This window comes from Periophthalmus magnuspinnatus, chromosome 7 (genome assembly GCF_009829125.3).
Source record: "Periophthalmus magnuspinnatus isolate fPerMag1 chromosome 7, fPerMag1.2.pri, whole genome shotgun sequence".
NCBI classification, from domain to species: Eukaryota; Metazoa; Chordata; class Actinopteri; order Gobiiformes; family Gobiidae; genus Periophthalmus; species Periophthalmus magnuspinnatus.
Genome location: NC_047132.1, coordinates 28819501 through 28835112, shown reverse-complemented (window position 1 = coordinate 28835112; position 15612 = coordinate 28819501). Strand labels below are relative to the sequence as shown.

The window sequence follows — 15612 nt, the reverse complement described above, 5'->3', positions numbered from 1 at the left end:
CCTTCCCCGCGCTGCAGTATCACCCCAGACAGTTGAAAGAGACAGACAGAACGCGTTGCCAGCACTGATGGTGTCTCTGCCCTCACAGATGGTCGCTGAACGGGACTCTCATAAATCTGGGCTCGGAGCGGCGGCGGCGGCTGTCCGGGGGTAACCTCATCATCAGCAGTCTGGACCGGGTGCAGGACGTGGGGCAGTACCAGTGCATGGCCTTCAACACAGTGGGAGCCATTCTGAGCCGCAGAGCCAGCCTCCAGTTCGCATGTAAGTTACACCGGTATTTATGGGCTGAGTTGAGGTGAGACGGGCGTGAAATCTGTGGTTTTCAGGTCGTAGAATGTGATAATGACGTATAGGATGAATATGGACTCGTTGATTATTTAAAAAAAAGAATCATAGTCATATTTTGATCATCTTAAAGCTCCGATATTACACTATTTTCTGATCTACGTAATGTTTCTTCATCACAGACAGACCTGAAGTTGTGTTTTGTTTCATTTGCACATGTTTAACACACAAACTCTGCATATTTAGGCTGAGTTCTTCCCTCAAACACTGTAAAAACACTCTGTTCCACCTTGTGATGTCATCAGGTGGTAATACAGGAAGTGCTCCACTGTGTTTTTAAACTCCACACACCTTCACTAGAATCATTTGGATGATTTCACCTGTGGAATTGCCGATCTCTACTTGAAGTTAAAAAGGAGCTGTTAACTTGAAAACTACCACTTCATGACATCACAAGGTGGAACAGAGCACTTTGAGGTTTGGAGATGTACAGACTAATAAACCTGGATTACTCAAACATGCGTAAATGAAACAAAGCATAACTCCAGGTATGTTTTTGTTTTGTCTACTTTGTGTAATGCAGTTGTCCCTGCGGTTCACCTTTTGCAGTCTCGCCATTTTGTGCAGTTTTTCATGCTTTTTTACATTGTATTTACGTGCATTGTGTCCTGCGTCCTGATTGGCTGTTGGACTGTAGACCATTGTCCATCAGTCTCCTCCGTGCCGTGTCTCCTGTTCAGTACAGAATGTGTTCAGACAAATTTACATAAACGTTGGATCGCAGTGTGACTCTGAAGTGCTGTATGTCTGTATTTGTTTTCTCCCCGACAAAACCCACAATGTCGATGAAACGTTCTGCACCGACAAAGGTGCCTACGAAGGTTTGAACTTTGAGAGAGTTTAAATGAGAGAGAAATGTGAGAAAATGTTAACGCCTGTGTGAGAAAAGTGTATAAAGTGTGTGGTGAGGGGTTTTACAGCAAAAAACATATAGAATAACTGTAAAAAATAAAGCTGATACTTCGCAGATTCAGATTTTTGCAGGTTATTTTTAGAACGTAACCCCCGCGATAAACGAGGGACCACTGTACAGGAACTTCAGGCATTATCCGGACTATACAAACTCTAAAACACATACGAAAAGACCTTTATATTACGAAAACTGTGGCATTATTAAAACAAAATGACAAAAATATCTGTCTAGAAGCCTTCGACCTTTACATGTTTGATGATAATGTATTTAAAAGTCTCGATCGTTTGACTCGTTTGAATAGAAAAACACATCTCTTAAATGACAACTAAAATGTGTCTGATCATGTTCAATATATGAGTAAAAAAGGGGCTTATATTGGGTACTGGAATTTGATAAAAATACAAGTATTGCATGGAAGTTACCCTGGCGTATATGAACTGCATGAGGTGAGATAAACATGAAATTGGTTGCTTTCAGATCATAGACTCTGATGACAGCCGAGTCGGGGGCGCGTGGGGAGGGGGAGCCAGGATTTCTGTAGCTGTGTGCAATTCTCATATGAAATACCCAAAACAAAATTGTATCTGATCATGAGCCGTGTATTAGTAAAAAGGTCTTGTATCCCGGTGCGTTGGGCCATCCACACACACTAAATCGGCAGTGTGTGATAGGAATAGACATTTTATTACCCCGCTTATCTCACTTAACACACTCCACGTCAATAAAGCAGTAACTGATAAAGACTTTGATGAAAACCCTTTCTGTTAATTAAGAAAAAAACAAAAAACTAAGTCGTAACACTTTATAATAACTACACCTTAAAAGTCTTACTAAAGTGTGAACAATGACTTACTTTATAACAAACAAACACTTTATTAAGAATGATTCAGGCGTAGTAGCTACATATTAATGAGCTAACCGTAAATTGTAGTGGACTAAGTGAGTTTAACGTCACCCATAGCGCCCACAGCTCCAGTCAAATGAAGCTAATCGAGGCTAGCGGTTATAGCGGTGAATTTGGAGCTGAATTCCATATTAGGAATTCTGACTGCGAGTATCATAGCAAACAAAGAGCCAATCTGGAGCGAGGTTGTTGAAGGTAAAGCCTCTTTCGACCTGCACTGCACTGGTTTAACAGGGAGCAGGTGCTTAGTAACGCTGTCAATCAAACCTGTTGCTAACGCGAGAGGGAGTGACCTTGAGGAAAGAAGGCGCTGATTTGTCTGTTATTAATGTTCATATCTTGAGTTACGGACACAATAAAGGAATAAAAACACCAGGATCATGTAGAGCGGGTTAATACGAAGATTTTAAGACCAAAATGATGAGTCTGACAGCAGCAGTTACACAGAGAGGTGAAAGTTTTCCAATGTAAAGTGAATTGGACCCAGAGTCGATGGAAGTGTGCCCATGCTCGCTTTTTATTTGCAACGTGGCGGCTAGTAGGTTAGCTCCGTTACAGTGTGTGATCGTGCATTGTGTTCTGCGTCCTGATTGGCTAAGGGACTGTCAGAGGAACTGCGAAATACACATGAGTCACTATTAATTAATTAAACAAGAGAGAAGTGTGAGAAAATGTTAATGCCTGTCTGAGAAAAGTGTATAAAGTGTGTGGTGAGGGGTTTTACAGCAAAAAACATATAGAATAATTGTAAGAAATAAAGCTGACTACTTCAGATTTCACTTATTGTGGGTTATTTTTAGAACGTAACACTGTGTACAGTCTAACACTAATTTTATAACTTGTTAATTAACTGTTTCTGTATTTATTACTTATTCAAGTTACAAATATTGCATATGCATTTGCCTAGATGTAAAAATATGGCTGTGTAACTGCGTATCTCCTGATAAATTGAGATTTTAAGACCATCATACCCCTTAATTTACTCTGTCGAGGGCCACATAAAATGACGTAGAGGGCCATATTTGGCTCGCGGGCCTTGAGTTTGACTATGCCACAACCCCTTAATGAAGTAGTTATCAAGCTTGAATCATTCTAAATAAAATAAAACATCTTTTGATTATGAATTAAGTGTTTGTTCGTGCTTTACAAAGGCTGTAAATTATGTAGTTTTTATGAAGTGTTACCCAAAAAACAACTCTCTCAAATTTTTCCTCGTCAAACTATGTCAAAATAAAGCGTAAACCAGCTCCGATACAATACAAGACTTGGACACTTGGATCAGTTTAAAAGATCAGCCAGACTTTTTCAATATTTCAAATCGGATCACAATACAATTTCAAGACAAGAAAATCAGCTTATAACTTTTTTTCCTTTTTTTTCCTGATCAGGATATTGCTTTAGCTCATATTGTGATCACATATTTCACATCGTGCATCCCTTCTGGCACATGCAGTCACATAAGCTCACTGAAAAAGCACTTTCGGAACAGCGTCGACATGCAACCAGAGCCCGTGAGTTACTCGTACAATATTTATCAGACCGACACAGTGTTGGTGTTAAGCTGCATTAAATGTTAACGTAACATGGGAGCTTTTTAAATGTGGTGGTTGTTATTCCTTTAAGAGTTTCAGGCCAAGTTCTAGGACAGATCGATCCCTAAAGGGCAGTTACAGAACATGTTTCGATCTGATTCGTTTATGCAGTTGTGTCTCGGTTTTGACATCTAAATTGGTTGATGTGAATCGTTAAAGGCCTTATATTACGCAAAACTGACTCTTCTGAGCTTTAAGCCGTGTTATAATGTTGTTACCTCATCACAAACAGACCTCGAGTTGTGGTTTTTTTCATTCACACATGTTTGAGTAACCTTTTATTATTAGTCTGTCTACATCCCTAAAGCTCAAAATGCTCTGTTCCACCTTGTGATGTCATGAAGTGGTAGTTTTCAAGCTACGTTTTACCTTTTGTTTGATGGACATTAGTAATTCCCTGGCTGAAATCATCCAAATAATTCTAGTTAAGGTGTATGTGCAGTTGTCCCTCGCTATATCGTGGTTCACCTTTCGCGGTCTTGCTGTTTCGTGGATTTTTATTGTGCTTTTTCACAGCGTCTGAACGTGCATTGTGTTGTGCGTCCTGATTGGCTGTTGGACTGTAGACCATTGTCCATCAGTCTCCTCCGTGCCGTGTCTCCTGTACAGTACAGAATGTGTTCAGACAAATTTACATAAACGTTCGATCGCAGTGTGACTCTGAAGTGCTGTATGTTTGCAATTTGTTTTCTCCCCGACAAAACCCACAATGTCGATGAAACGTTCTGCACCGACAAAGACGCCTACGAAGGTTTGAACTTTGAGTTTAAACAAGAGAGAAATGTGAGAAAATGTTAATGCCTGTGTGAGAAAAGTGTATAAAGTGTGTGGTGAGGGGTTTAACAGACAAAAACATATAGCATAATTGTAAAAAATAAAGCTGACTATTGCGGGTTAGTTTTAGAATGTAACCCCCGTGATAAATGAGGGACCACTGTAGTTTAAAAACACAGTGGAGCACTTCCTGTATTACCACATGACATCACAAGGTGGAACAGAGTGTTTTGTTTGAGAAAAGAACTCATAAATTTGCAGGGTTTGCGTGTCAAACATGTGTGAATGAAACAAAAAAACACAACTCCAGGTCTGTTTGTGATGAGGAAACTACATTAATAACACAGATCAGACAGTAGTACAATATGTCCACTTTAAGTATCGATTTGCACATTGATATTGGACCTGAAAAGGCGAGATCAATGCGTCTCTAGTTATGAAACCTGCAGTTGTCAGTGTCTGTTAAAGCCGATTGTAGAAGGTGATGCACGAGGAAGGTGTTTTGTTACCGTTGTCCAATCCAATAGAAAAGCTACTGTAAAACGAAATAGCTCAAACAAATCGCCGATTGTTCTGTGGGATAAAGGTTTCAGAATACAAAAGCACACATTCCATTAGAACGACTTACTTTCTCCAAGTATAACAGGCTTTTCAAAACAGAACAAATGCATCAAGTTACAGTATATTCAGAGTCCAGCTTCATGTATACAGTATTTTACCCAAGTTTTAACGCAGGGCTACTACGCAAAATGGACTTTTCAAAGGTTTTAACCATTTTATAGTTGTTTTCCTTCTCATTTACCCTCTCAAAGTTGTATTTGGAGTGATTTGGGTGTGTTTGAGACGCCATATTGTCGATCAACCATTGTTTTTACTAGCGTTTTTACTTTGTTAATTGGTAATACGCATGAAATTCTGCAGCTTTATGTAGTAATTTTGGTATAAATGAAAAAAAAAAACTTGTTAGTGTGACCTGCAGCTGTCCATAGGGGGCGCCAACAGCTACACGGCGCTTTGTTGTGATGTCTTTTACGGCGATGTCAGCTCCGATTGAACGCTGCAGTTTTTTAACGCGACACTGAGCGGTTTTGTTTCTTTTATTAAGTCGTTTTAGATGAATATTGCTATTTAAAATGTCCAAATTCTAACATAACGATCCGCGGGTGTCATGGATTATAACTACAGTGCAGTAGGTCTGATTTAAGAGGAGTACTCCTGCTTTTTCGTCCTTATAGTCTTGTATTTAATCATTTCCATCGCCTCAGTTAAGAAACATAAGCAGAGTAGTTATACAAAACAGTTTATTAAAGTAAAGCTGTAATGCAAACTGCAAGGTTCACGGTTTCTTTCTTAGTACCCAAAGGTAAATGTGTTTGCAGAAGGGATAACGGCAGACAAAGTGCGCTCTGCAGTTAAACAGTGACGATTTGTTGGGTTTGGGCTTGTCTTTTAAACTCGTAGTATTTTCCCCGTCGCTACAACAAGATCACCGGCCGTTATGTAAGACCTGATTGGTATTTGGAGGATGGTTACAATAACTACTCCCATTTTGGTCATCAGTGGATATTACAGTAGTTAATTTTGTCCCATCTCTGCTGCCTGGACAACTAGAGTCACACGATTTGACAAAACTTTACAACGACGAGTGAATCTGGAGCTGTGTCCTGTTTCTCCGATTTCAGAGGGCGTGATTGACAGGCAGCGACGGAGGAAGTGCTCAGATTTGTTGCTTAAGTAAAAGTACAGACACAAAGGTAAAAAAAATAAATAAATAAAAATAAAAAAGAGGAAAAAAAAATAAAATAAAAGTTTTACGTAAAAGTACAGATACAAAGGTTAAAAAAAAAATTATAATAAAAATAAAAAAGAGAAAAATAAAATAAAATAAAGTAAAAGTATCACATTAAAGTAAAAGTACAGATACAAAGGTAAAAAAAAAATAAAAAAGAGGGGGAAAAAAGTAAAAGTATCATATGATAGTAAAAGTACAGATACGAAGGTTAAAAAAAAATAAAAAAGAGGGGAAAAAAAAGTAAAGTAAGTAAATAAAATAAAAAAACAGAGAAAAATAAAATAAAGTAAAAGTATCACATGAAAGAAAAGTACAGATACAAAGGTAAAAAAAATAATAATAAAAAATAAAAAAGAGAGGGAAAAAAAATTAAGTAAAAGTATCACATTAAAGTAAAAGTACAGACACAAAGGTAAAAAAAAAATTAAAAAGAGGGGGAAAAAAGTAAAAGTATCATATAATAGTAAAAGTACAGATACGAAGGTTAAAAAAATAAAATAAAAAAACAGAGAAAAATAAAATAAAGTAAAAGTATCACATGAAAAAATCTACTTAAGTAAAACTATTTAAGTACCTGTTTAAAAAAAATGTATTTTAACATTAAAAAGTCAAAAGTGAAGTAGCTGCTTATACATGATGTTTTATATGTTCTAAATGGTTTCTTCTTTTCATTTTTGATTTAATTTTCAGATTTCTTGAAATATACTTGTACACAAGCATTGTTCATTTGTTAAAGTGTAAACGTGATATTAATTAAAATTCTACATATTTTGTTCAGCAGTAACAATACGAATCAATTTCTGTATTTTTCATATGAATTTTGTGTATTTATTTTTTTTCCTCAAAGCCAAAGCTTGAACTCGAAAACTTTACCATGTTACTTTACTTTACTTTTGACCATGTTACCACGAACATGGTCAAAATAACCACTCGAATCATATGAAAAGTGCCCTTTACTTTTCAGTCCTGTTGAAAATGTAGTGAAGTAGAAAGTACAAATACTGCTCTCAAATCTAGTGAAGCAAAAGTAAAAAGTATCCAGTTTAAAATCTACTCAAGTAAAGTGCAAATACCTAAAAAACCTACTTAAGTACAGCACTTTACTACTTTCATAGGTGGATTACAAACAAGCATGGCTACTTACATGCAAAAAGATTGAAAAAACATAAAGAATTGAGAAACAGAGGAGATTCAAAGCACCAAACTCCTATTTATCTCAGGTAAAAGAAGTTATATTTTGTTCTGAATGTCCCGTCTTCTGCATTTGAGAAACACGTGATGCAAATGAGCGACTGTGGTTGGACCGTCTCAGGTTGGGACGGAGGATTTTCTGACTCCTGACCCTCCTGGAGTCGAGCCGAACGTAAAAGAGCCTGGCTGATCACGCAAACATCTCTGTACACCGTATGGATGATTTACAGTCTTTGTCAGAAACCCAAAGATCAGAGCTTATTTAAATACTTGTTTCTGATTTCGCTTGACAGCCTGACATACAGGAGTTAGCATCTGTGGTCCATACAATCTCTGTGCAACCTGCATCGTGCAACATACCCTGTCAGACATTAATATTGCATGTGCGTTTGTGGAGGGAGTTTCCTATAGTGAAGATGGCTGTTAACTATATCGTGGTTGCCAAGGGGTGCATTTCATGTCATAACGCCGCTAGCTAGCATAATATAAACTGTGTGAACCTGCGCTTGCATTAAGTTGTAAGTATAGCTGTATATTGTTAGACAGATTGCTATAGACTTGGTAAATGGCTTTGGATGGATGTCAGGAGCGGTGGATCCTCTCCTCATACATTTTTAATATATGATACAGCCCATGCATTTCTGTCCACTGCAATATTTACTCATACACTGCTCTACCTGTACCTATAAAAAGGGTATTCATTTTTAAAGCTGCACTATGTAACTTTGCTTTTCTGCTAGAAGGTTTCATTTAGATGCGCTTGTCTCATTTAGATGTTAGCGATTTGCTTAGAATATCCCACACTATGGCGTTAAACATATAAATATCTTGCGTTATTCAGTTATAAGTGCTGTTATGTCTCAAAAATACATTGAAAAAGCTGCAGTGGGCCTCTCCACAGAGCTAATATGTAACTTGGCGTGGTAGCGGGACCTTTGTGTTTCGCCGTGGAGATAGATATGTTGAAAACCATATTGTGGGACGTTACCAGGCAACACAATTACAATTATCTTCTACAGGAAATTACATTTAAATACCTTGGTCCAGTTTAAAGTGCGCTGGATATTACACTGTTTTCTGATGTTATAAAGTTGTTTCCTCGTCTAAAGTTGTGTTTTGTTTCATTCACACATGTTTAGCTCTATAGCGTCGAATGCCATCGTCGCCAATAGACTCGCGGTTGCGGACTTTCCATTACCGTAACTCCACAAACCAATCGTGCCATCATGTAAATTCAAACGGCGTCTCAAATCAGAGGCATGAGGCTCTTTAAATATTTTACTGTCATTACGGTAATGTGCTTACGTTGTCCCTCGAAGACGACCAATCAGAGCGCAGGTGTTTCCCAGTCACTTATTCGATGCGTCAAAGGAAAAAATACGGATGGATATGTAAAATAGAGGTAGTTGTGTGAAAAAATGCAGTACATTCTGATACTTTAACATGATTTTTATGGCTGAAAAAAGAATAAAAGTCTAGGCGAGATATACTGGTCTATAATGTGCTCAGTCCTTAAAGGGTTAGGAGTTCTTCTCTCAAACTGAAAACACTACGTTCCACCTGGTGATGTCATCATGTGGTAATACAGGAAGCGCTCCACTGTGTTTTTAAACTCCACACACCTTCATTACTAGAATCATTTGGATCATTTCAGCCCTGGAATTGCAGATCTTTACTGAACTAAAGGTAAAAAGTAGCTGGAAAACTATTACTTCATGACATCACAAGGTGGAACGGATCATTTTGAGCTTCGGAGATGTAGACAGACTAATAATAAACTGTTAATCAAACACGTGTGAATGAAACAAAACACAACTCCTGGTCTGTTTTTGATGAGGTAACAGCATTATAACATTTCTTAAAGTTCACAAGAATCCATTTTGTGTAACATATAAGACCTTGGACCAAAACTGGACCAGATTTGCCGCTCGAGTGCGTTTCTTTCTATACGTTCTGCTTCCAGACAGCTGTAGCATGAAGTGTGCTCGTGAATATCCGCCCGTTTCAAGACACCAGATTGTATCACAAATGCACACAGCTACATCTTGACATTTATGCATTATTTATACAGTACAGAGATGGTATTTACTGTTTATACAAGGCTAAGAGATATATGCTAACTTCTCTCGTGGCGCTCCGAAACCTGCGCGATGACATTTGTGTTGGCTTTATAAATTGAATGCTGAGAGGCGTTCCCCGTGTGTCTCTCTGGGGCTTTGCCAGTGCAGCACTATTAGCTTATGGGCCTTTGTCAGTGTCTGCGCTGAAAGCTTTTACTCAGATGTACCCCACTCTGAGACCCAGGGAGCCCCCACTGATCTGTCTACTCTGCCTCCCTCCCATCTCTCTGTCTCTCTCCCTCCCCCCTGTCTTTGTCGCTCTGTTCCTCTCACCCTCTTCTCACGTTCGTTATCTGCCCCCCCCTTCTCCTTTCCGCTTACGCTTTGCCCGTGTTTCTCCCTCTCTCGACCTACCTACTCTCTGTCTGTCCCTCTGTTCCACTGCATATTCTGTCTTTCTCTGTTATACTCTCTTTCTTTCTCCATCCCCCAATATTTCTCCTCTTGACCGCTTTGTCCCACTGACGCCCGTCTCTGCTCCCCTCTTTCTCGCCCCTCTCCATCGCTCTACTCCACCTCTATTCTTTCTCCCTGCACAAACCTCTTTTCCGTCTCTCCTCCTTCTCTTGCGCCCTCTCCTCCCTCCTCTCTTTCTCCTCTTTCTCCCCCTCTCTTGCCTTTTCCTCCCTCGCTTGCTCTCTCTCCCCCCTCCTCTTTCTTTCCTCCTCCTCCTCCCTCTTGCCCCCCCCCCCCCCCTGCGGTCTCTTCTCCCTCCTCTCACTCTTTTGCTCTCTCTCCCCCCTCCTCTTTCTCTCCTCCTCCTTCTCCTCCCTCTCTTGCCCCCCTCCAATCTCTGTCCCTCTCCTCCTCCCTTTCTCCCCCTCTTGCTCTCTCTCCCCCTCCTCCCTTCCTTGCTCCCTCTCCCCCCTCCTTTCTCTCCTCCTCACCCATATCTCTGTCTCTCTCTCTCGTCCCTCTCCCTATCTTCTCCTTCCTCTCATTCTCTTGCTCGCCCTCCTCCCTCCCCTCTCTCTTTTCTCCTCCTCCCTCTCTTGCTCTCCTATCTCGGTCCCTCTCCTCCTCCCTGCCTCACTCTCTTCCTCTTTCTCCCTGTCCTCTTTCTCTCCTCCTCCTCTTCCTCCTTGTCTTTCTCCCTCTCCCCCCCTCTCATCCCTCCTCTCTCTGTCTCTCTCCCCTCCCCCTCCGTCCCTCCCTCCATCTGTCCCTCTCTCCTCCTCCTCTTACTCGCTCTCTTCCTACCTCTCTTGCTCTCTCTCCCCCCTCTCTCTCTCCTCATCATCCCTCTCTGTCTCTCTCACCTTCCTCTCTCTTCATGCTCCTCTTGCTCTCCTCCTGTTCTTCCTCCCTCTCTTGCTCCCTCTCCTCTCTCTCTCCTCCCCCTCCCTCCCTCCCTCCCTCTCTGTGTCTCTCTCCTCCTCCTCCTCCTCCGCCTCGCTCTCTTGCGCTCTCTCCCCCCTCTCTCTCCTCATCATCCCTCTCTGTCTCTCTCACCTTCCTCTCTCTTCATGCTCCTCTTTCTCTCCTCCTCCTCTTCCTCCCTCTCTTGCTCCCTCTCCCCTCCCTCCCTCCCTCCCTCTCTTTCTCTGTGCAGATTTAGATCATTTTAAAGTGCACACCAGAAGCGCCGTGTCCGTACGAGAGGGACAAGGAGTGGTGCTGCTGTGTGGAACCCCCACTTCCTCAGGAGGTAAAAGCCAGACAGTTAATTGAGCGGAACCGAGATCAATGTGGGACTCGAGTCCGTTCAGTAGATCTTGTGTGTCATTGTATTTGGGGCAGTTTAAAAGAGGATATCAAACAAACAAACAAAAAACATGTGTGCTGGTTAGAAAATATTAGGTTCATTATAAAAATAGAACGTTGGCCAACCTTGAGCAAAAATATTTTACACAGAATTTGGCTTGAAAGAACTACTAAATCTTTGGTGATAATCAGATTTTTCTCAGAGATGGACTGATATATTGGGCCGATATTTTGACTTTTTACTGTATCAGCTTCTAACCTTAAATCTCCAGTACAGGCCGTACGTTGTTTTGGTCTGCAGCCTTAAGAGAAGATAAGGCAAGTTTATTTTTATAGCACAATTCGTACACAAGGTAATTCAAACTGCTTTACAGAATAAAAAAGAAGTTAAATTCACACTATACCAAATCGAAGCTTAAATAATCACAAATAATCATCATAAAATCAACATTAAAGGAGAAAAGTGCAGAATAAAACCATTCAGTCATATGCAGCTAAACAGAACCATTTGAGCCTGGATTTAAACATTGTCAAAGTAGAGGCTTGTCCCACATCTTCAGGAGGAATGTTTAAGCTGCATAAAACTGAAATGCTGATTCTCCATGTTTAGTCCTGACTCTGGGACCAGCAGGAGGCCGGTCCCTGGAGTCCTCAGAGTGTGAGATGGTTCATGTGGCTCTAACATGTGGGAGATGTGCAAGAAAACACACAAAGCTTTATTTTAACACTTTGACATGAAGAGATGGCTGCACAAAATGCGTCTGCACAGTTCTCTAATAGGTTTGTGGTTAAAAAAAAAAGGTCTTGTAATAAATTTAACATAATTTAACATAATTTGGGGAAAATAATCTAAATCGGCCCTATATATCAGCCCAAACAATCAGCAGATCTTATCGACTATTAGTTTCTCTCTTTTCTAAACAACCGGTATCGACGTCAACTATGAAAAAACAAAAGACAAAAAACAAAAAACAAAACATACTGGACGATCTCTACTTTTTTTCATCATAAATACGAACTGCAAATGTTAAAACGTGAAATATTTGGATTGATACCGAAACTGTACTCGACAAAACTGTAAAAAATAAAGGTAATAAATAAAGATAATGTTGAGTTCGAGGCTCTTGGTTCAGTTGCCTGATGATTTACAGCCTCATTTAAAGAACAGACAACCGTTTGTTAATATACGACACATCGAACTCATCAACAGCTCCTCTAATACTACACCGAGATTTGTATTCTGCATTCTTAAACAGGAGAGTACATACACAAACTGTAAAAAATAGAAGTATTATTTATGTATACCTGTCAATTGAAGCATGATATATTGTGGAATTAAATATAGACATATAGATAAGCAGTAATATTCAAACTATTCAAAGTGATACCTCGCAAAAAAACTATTATAAATGTACAATATGGTTAAAAGAACATGATGTGCAATAGATAAACAGCAGAATAACATGTAAGTATGAGTTTGTTTCTATAGCGAGTGATAAAAGTTATTTGTTCAACCGTCTACAGCTCAGATCTTATCGCAAAATGACAAAATATCCACTAAAAATGACAAAATATCTCCCAAAATGCAAAGAAAATGTGCGCACGATAACTCCTGATTGTGATATCTGTATAATTACGCTTCCTTGATGTACATGTGCAGTAAAATCTATTTTTTTTCCCCTCCTCAGACCTAACATATGCATGGGTGTTCAACGAGTACCCATACTTTGTTCAGCAAGACAATCGTCGGTTTGTGTCGCAGCAGACTGGAAACCTTTACATTTCCAAGGTGGAGCCGTCAGACGTGGGCAACTACACCTGTGTGGTCATGAACAGCGTGACAAAGGGCAAAGTTCAAAGTTCGCCCACATCTTTGATCCTCAGGACTGACGGTGAGACTGTTTTTTGTTGCTCTATTAATTATTAAAAACACTATTCTTGTTGATCGTAGTGGCTTTAGTTAAAATGGTGGATTGGTGCAGGATTTAGGAAATTTAGGATTTTTTTTAGGACAGGATTTACAGTTTTTAGTTAAGATGTATTGAAAACAGTAATAGCGACTAGAGACAGACAGTAAATCCAGTAAATCGAGCCGATATTTGGACTTTTTAGCGAATCAGAAAACGCTCTTAAATCTCCAGCACACTCCGATATTTTGCTTTGGTGGATTTTCTGCCTAGAACACACGCACAAAGCTTTATATTAACGCTTAAATACAAAGAGATAACTGCACTAAATGTGTTCCACTGCTCTCTGAAAGGTTTGTGGTTAGGTCTGGCACGATATTGAAATTTTGTGTCGCGATTATCATGGCTAAAATAATTGCAATTGACGTTAATATCTGTGTAATCCCTCAGTCGTCCAGGTCTGATCCATAGCAAATGAAAAATAAAATCTGTCAGCTGGACAAAACGTTGTAAGAGCGAAGACGTTTCTGCCGTTTCTTCAGTTCTGGTCAGATTACTCCTGGACACTGCCTTATGTTTATCCGAAAGGAGGAGTTAACTGCACTGAAACTCAAAACAACTATTGTTTATGGTTTGTAGACTAGGCCTATTGTGCTACCGTAAGTGTGCACTGTGCAGCATAGTCATTCAAGCCCCTAATGAGTGATTTCACGCCTGTTAACATCCTGGCTAGCTTTGTTGTTCTCTTTGTTCTCTTTGTTCTCTTTGGCTTTAAAAATGAAGTTATAGATAGCGCTAAATGATGTCTGAGGCCCCCATTCCTGTTCAGTGAAGGATTGTCTTTCCTAACAAACGATAATATACATAACGTTCAAATTATAATCATTAATTGTGATAAATTCTACGTTTAAACAACTTTTATGTAATTGTATTTTATCAGTGAAAACAACTGCTATCTAGTGGAGAATATTATGGATAAATAGCTTTTTTTCGGAACATTCTGGCCATTATTGTTGTCGCCGATTGTCACGAATATCGAGGAAAATAGTCCAAATCGGCTCATATCATATCAGTCCAAAAATATCGAGCTAATTCTAAACAATCGGTGTCGGCACCAGTCATGAAAAACCCATATTGTTCGTTCTCTAATAGCGATGGTTCATTTTCGTTCCTAAACTCATCTACGCACAAACAGTATGACATTTTGCCAATATACTTCAGTTATCTGAGAATAATCTTACTCCGGCTGTTTCAACTGCTTATTTATTCTTAGAAAATAAGCTGTTGTGTCTGCTGAAGTGATTAAATACGCGGTTTCCAACAGTCCATTACCTGCAATATCTGAGCTTTTTGACTGAGAGAACTGATGTGGTAAATGCAGCAGGTACCGGCAAAAATCAGAGGGTAATAATCAGGCAGTGTCCCTTTAAGTGCATTTATTTATCAAAAATTGGCCGGAGAGCGAGTCCTCCTCCTCCTCCTCCTCCTCCTCCTCCTCCTCCCTCTTCCATTCTCCGGACCTGCAGTCTTCTAATGCCTGTAAGTAAACAGTTACGCTTAAATGTAGGCCAGCAAACAAAGCCTCCAAATCTCCTCTTTGCTGACTCGGCGTTCTTTGAATTTCCCTTTAAAAGCTTTCTCCGCGCGCTGTTATTCTTTTCACTGTTACGCTCTCATAGAAGGAGTGAATAAAGATTGCCTTCGAAATGAATAAACCATAAGCCATACGCCATTGGACCATTACATTGAGTGTTCTTGTGGCTTAACCAGTTGTGTTTTGGCGTTCATGTTGTAGCATACATTCAAATCCTGCAGCATCACTTCCACATCCCGGGCTCCACATTCGGAATACTAATACAAATGCACTGTTAGAACGGCCCACTCAGCTATTGAAAAATGAAATCAACGGCTGAAATGCTCCCACTGTAACCCACCAAGACGAGATTTTTGAATTATTTCTCGCTGATACCCGGGTGCTCTTGGGTGGTTGCACATTTAAAGCAACGCTCCACTTTACTTTGCTTTTGCCCACCAGAGGATTGTAAGCGCGTGCGTCTCTTATTTCTACCCCTGTTAGTTTGACTACACTATTGTTTTGGTCCATGATGCAGGCGGTATTGCATGTAACTCATGAATAATGCAAAGCTGAACGAGTTTTTCCTGCTTATTTCTTTATTTGCACAGGAGTGATGGGTGAATACGAGCCCAAAATAGAAGTTAATTTTCCAGACAATGTATCAGCCGCTAAAGGATCAACGGTTACGCTGGAGTGTTTCGCCCTTGGAAAGTGAGTAGGAATTCTTCATGACTTTAATGCAAGCTAAAAATAACCAAATTTTGATACAGTCACTAACAAGGCAATTATTT

At 39.8% G+C, this 15612-nt stretch overlaps 1 protein-coding gene across 1 annotated transcript in view; it reads left to right on the top strand.

Moving 5' to 3' along the window:
- Window positions 1-15612, top strand: part of LOC117373460 (contactin-3-like) — a 102687-nt gene that overhangs the window by 23703 nt on the left and 63372 nt on the right. Inside the window, exons 3-6 of the mRNA XM_033969494.2 lie at window positions 89-264; window positions 11187-11282; window positions 13027-13230; window positions 15430-15532. Coding sequence (XP_033825385.1) covers window positions 89-264; window positions 11187-11282; window positions 13027-13230; window positions 15430-15532 — 579 coding nt within the window. The remainder of the gene's footprint in view (window positions 1-88; window positions 265-11186; window positions 11283-13026; window positions 13231-15429; window positions 15533-15612) is intronic.